At 44.9% G+C, this 4,163-nt stretch overlaps 1 protein-coding gene across 1 annotated transcript; it reads left to right on the top strand.

Annotated features, from left to right (window-relative positions):
• Positions 1-303: 303 nt before the first annotated feature.
• On the top strand, positions 304-3,288 carry LOC119276181. Its single transcript, XM_037557187.1, has 2 exons — positions 304-615; positions 2,990-3,288. The coding sequence occupies exons 1-2, from the start codon at positions 493-495 to the stop codon at positions 3,098-3,100; spliced, it is 234 nt and encodes a 77-aa protein (XP_037413084.1). The 5' UTR covers positions 304-492; the 3' UTR covers positions 3,101-3,288.
• The last annotated feature ends 875 nt before the right edge of the window (positions 3,289-4,163 follow it).

Genomic DNA, 4,163 nt, shown 5'->3' with positions numbered 1-4,163 from the left:
AATTAAAGCAATGAAAACCAAGAAAAAAAAAAGAGAAAACATAGAAAACCGATGAAAACTAAGAAAGAAAGAAAACCGAAGATAAATAGGAAACGAAAAATAAAATGACAACGAAGAAAGAACAAAAGAAAAGAAAAAACCAGTTAAAACCAGGAATAAAACAAAAAGAAAATAAAAAACTTTGAAGAAACAAAATAACCAAAGAAAAAGCAAATAGAAATGAAAAAGAAAACAAACAGGCAAAGAAAACCAATGAAAAAACAAAAAGAAACCAAAAGAAGGAACAAAAAACGGAAAACCAAAAAGAAAGACACTATGCAAAATAGTGAAAAACAATGCTACCATAGTGAGTCCGCACAGTACCTATGGCGTCCCAGCTGGGGCCGTCAATCATGGGCGCTGTCTGTCATCTTCGTCTCTGGCGTTTCTCAAAAAATAAAATAAAAAAATTCTTGGTCTCCGGCGAGCAAATCGGCGACCAAGAAGGGCAGGATGGGCTACCTATGGTGGGTGCGGCTCTCGTCGTTTGCGGCCGGTGCGTCGACGGCTTCAGCGGTGGGGTTCTTGCTCCTTTACAAAGACCACCTCCTGGCCCGTGCCGCCAACGCCCGACAGGTGAGCCCCCGCACCCGCATCGCCGTTTAGCCGGCTCCTTTTGTGATTATATCGACTGATCTAGTTCATCAACATAATTTGTTTTGCGCAAATCGGTAAATCATCCGATTTGATGTAGCCATTTCTTTACGGCTAGATATAGATAAATTTGCCGGCTCCCTATAATCTCCGATGTATCGTGATCTTGTCTGGATGCGATGTTGCTGGTTAATCAAATTATCTTGTGTTAAATTCTTTCGCTTCATTGTATCAGAACTCCATTTCCTAATTGAAATCACTGAACGAATAACGGTCTCATGGAGGTTGATGCAAATCGAGGATGATTTGTTATAGCCCGCGGAAAATCACTCTTAATAAAACTACTGTTATGGAAAGGATGGTGTAGTGTAACTCCATTCTTGCTTGTGATTTACCTGGGTGCTTTTATATACGTCATCTGAATTGACATCAGCTTGAGATAACCAAAATTGATTTATGTTCTTTGTATTTTCATGCAGTTTGCCACTTCTCAGCTAGGAATTTTGATGTACTGATGACTTTGCATATACTCCCTGTTCACAAATATAAGATGTTCTAACTTTTTTTCTGAATCGGATGTATACAGACATGTTTTAGTGTGTTTGTTCACTCATTTCAATCCGTATGTAGTCCATATTGAAATATCCAAAACATCTTGTGAACGGAGGGAGTATTTGTCACGTATTTGTAAGGTAATCCCAAAAGATAAGAAGAGTCAGTTTTAGACTTCAGTTTCTCCATGTCATCTGGTAGACTAGTATCAAGAATAAAATAACTCGCACAATAGGGTGTGTCTGATGCTGATTGTATACAAAGAGTTTGCATTAAATGTGATGGCGTGAAAAGAAAATAAGGCCGACTCTTAAGATTTTATTGACTAAGAGCATCTCCAACAACAACAACAACAACAACAAAGCCTTTAGTCCCAAACAAGTTGGGGTAGGCTTAAGAGCATCTCCAACAGATGCCCAAAAATTTGGTACCCTAAAATGGTTTTAGGTGACGAATTAGAAGGTTTTTGGGCACCATAAAAGGTTTTGCTTTTCCAGCAGCCCTAAAACTGGTGCCCTAAAATTTGAGAGCCACATGGAACATGACAATCCGACGGCGTGGATGCCTGAAGGCAGATCCGATGGCGGGGTACCATGGGGACGGCGGTGGTAGCTCGGGGACAGCGGCGCGGTGCTTGGGGATGGCGGCGTGGTGCTTGGGGACGATGACGGGAGCTTGGGGTGGGCAGCGGGGTCAGATCCGATGGTGTGGAGCGCAGTGGGATGGCCGAAATTGGGCGGAACAGGGCGACGGTGGCGGTCGTGGGGGTCGCGGTGGCGGTGGAGGCGGTTGGCATGGAGATGGGGGTGAGGCGGCGCGGCAAGGGTGAATGTTCGCTTTGGGTGGTTGGGTTCTCGCCACATCGTTTCTTTTTTGCTTGTAGGGCAGCAGCTTATACTTGCATCACTTGTAGCAAAATTTTGGGCATGATGTAATTTTTTGGGGGGCATCATATAGTAGGGCATCTGTTGGAGGCGTTTTTTGGCTCCAAATGCCCCAAACGGCAGTTTTATGGGCATGGTTACTATTTTAGGGCATATGTTGTAGATGCTCTAAGAGTGGTTCTATTCTCTCTCATCCAAACCAGCAATTGTCCATGTGGCAGGATGAAGATACAGCTGATGTCATAACCTATTTGTCGTGTCTAATTTGTTAAAAAAATACAAATGATAGTGAGTGGGTGTAAAATATTTATCACCCATTCATCGTGTGGGAGATAGCATGCCAGTCTCGGTATGGTTTGCAGGTTTAGTGGTGATTGTGGTACTTGATATCATGTATTAGACTATTGAACTAGCTGCTAAGGGTAATGAGGCTTTATTCACAACTTCACATCCATTATACCCTGATGCATTTTTGTTAGTTTGCTAACTTATTGTATGTGGTGCAATGAACTACCAACAAGCTCTTCTCAAAGAGGTTCAATAGAAAGAGGCTCCTGTGGTTTGAGTAATTGCAGCCGAACCTGGATATATTGTTCGCACTTACTTTTCCAACCGGGATTGACATTCAAATAAGTAAATTGATCATGTCATTCATGATTTGTAAACTTTCTTCTCTTATGGGGTAATTTTGATCCTTGTGATGTTTCTGCTTTATTTGCGAATTTACATGTTGCAACTATGTGATGAATTAGCTATTATACCTATCTTGTGGTTTGTGATAATGGAAAATTGAGCATTATGATATAGTACCCTGCCCATGAGATAGGACATCTTAAAATTTATGAAGTTGAAAGGCAACACACCTTGCTACCTTGGCATGCATCTGAATATTTGCTAAGTTTTGATGTGCTTACTTCTAGGTGGAGGATGTCAAGAGAATTTCTAAAAAGCACTATGAAGCACTGAATCATCGGATCTCAGCACTGGAAAACAAAAAAGAATCAGGAACTAATAAAGAGGCATCAGATTAATTATGCATGTTTGTTGTGTACAATGGTTAAACAACTGCCAATGTAATTTGTTGTTGCTGCATAAGTATTACTGCATCATTTAAGCTGTACCATATTGTTGTTCAAATTGCTATGAATCCTCATTGTCATCTTCATGGCTTTGTGAGATAAGACAGAGACCAATAAGAAACAATTTTGTCGTTAATGAATCAGCCTATCTCACTGTTATGTGTGGGATCTGTTAGAGTATGTAATGGGCCTAATGGCCTGCGCTGGCGGTATAGTCCGCTAGACTTAGGGTTAATTAGTGATAAAGGTCGCTTACCTCTCAAAAAATAATAATGATAAAGGTTGCTTGCTTAGGGTTCAAGTAAGAATTTCTTGGGACTCAAGTAAAACCTCTCTATATAAAGAGAGGAGATGTATCAATCTAATCAAGCAAGAATTAAGAAGAAAAATCCTTCCCTCTTGCCTGGTCGTGGGCAAAAAGGCCCCCGTCCGGCCCTCTCGCGCCCTCCTTCTATCAGCATCATAACAATTTGGTATCAGCTAGCTTCGGTTCGATCATGTCTTCACCACCGCCCAAACCGTCTCTTCCGCTGCCAGTCACCTCATCGCCTCCGGCGACCACCACGACCGTCGCCCGCTCCTCCCCGCATCGGGATCCTCTGTCATGCCCGCCCCCGCCGTCCTCACTCCGGAGGAGGTGTGCGGGGCGCTGCGGGACCTAACCCAGGCGGTCCAGGAGATCCGCCTGTTCTTGGCTGGATCGTACGGGCCGCACCCGGCTGCGCCGCCCATCGCCACCACTGCGCTGCCGTGGCTGCCGCCGCACCGGTTGACCTCCGCCGCGCTCGCTGGGCTGTTGCGACAGCCGTTGCAGCTGCCATCCACTGCCATCATCGCCCCGCCCTGGTTGGAGTGGCAGCCGCCACTCCTAGCGGCCTCCGCCGCGCCCGGCGCTCCGCTGCAGCAGCCACCGCTAGTCAACTCCGGCTCCGCATCGACTGCGCCGGCGGGAGTCCCGATCCACCAGATCAAGTTCCTGTCGTCGCCATCACCGCTTCCCCAGGGCATCCCCATA

The sequence above is a fragment of the Triticum dicoccoides genome, chromosome 3B (assembly GCF_002162155.2).
Source record: "Triticum dicoccoides isolate Atlit2015 ecotype Zavitan chromosome 3B, WEW_v2.0, whole genome shotgun sequence".
Lineage (NCBI taxonomy): Eukaryota > Viridiplantae > Streptophyta > Magnoliopsida > Poales > Poaceae > Triticum > Triticum dicoccoides.
Note: the sequence above shows the minus strand (reverse complement) of the source record. Positions and strands in the feature narration are given on the sequence as shown.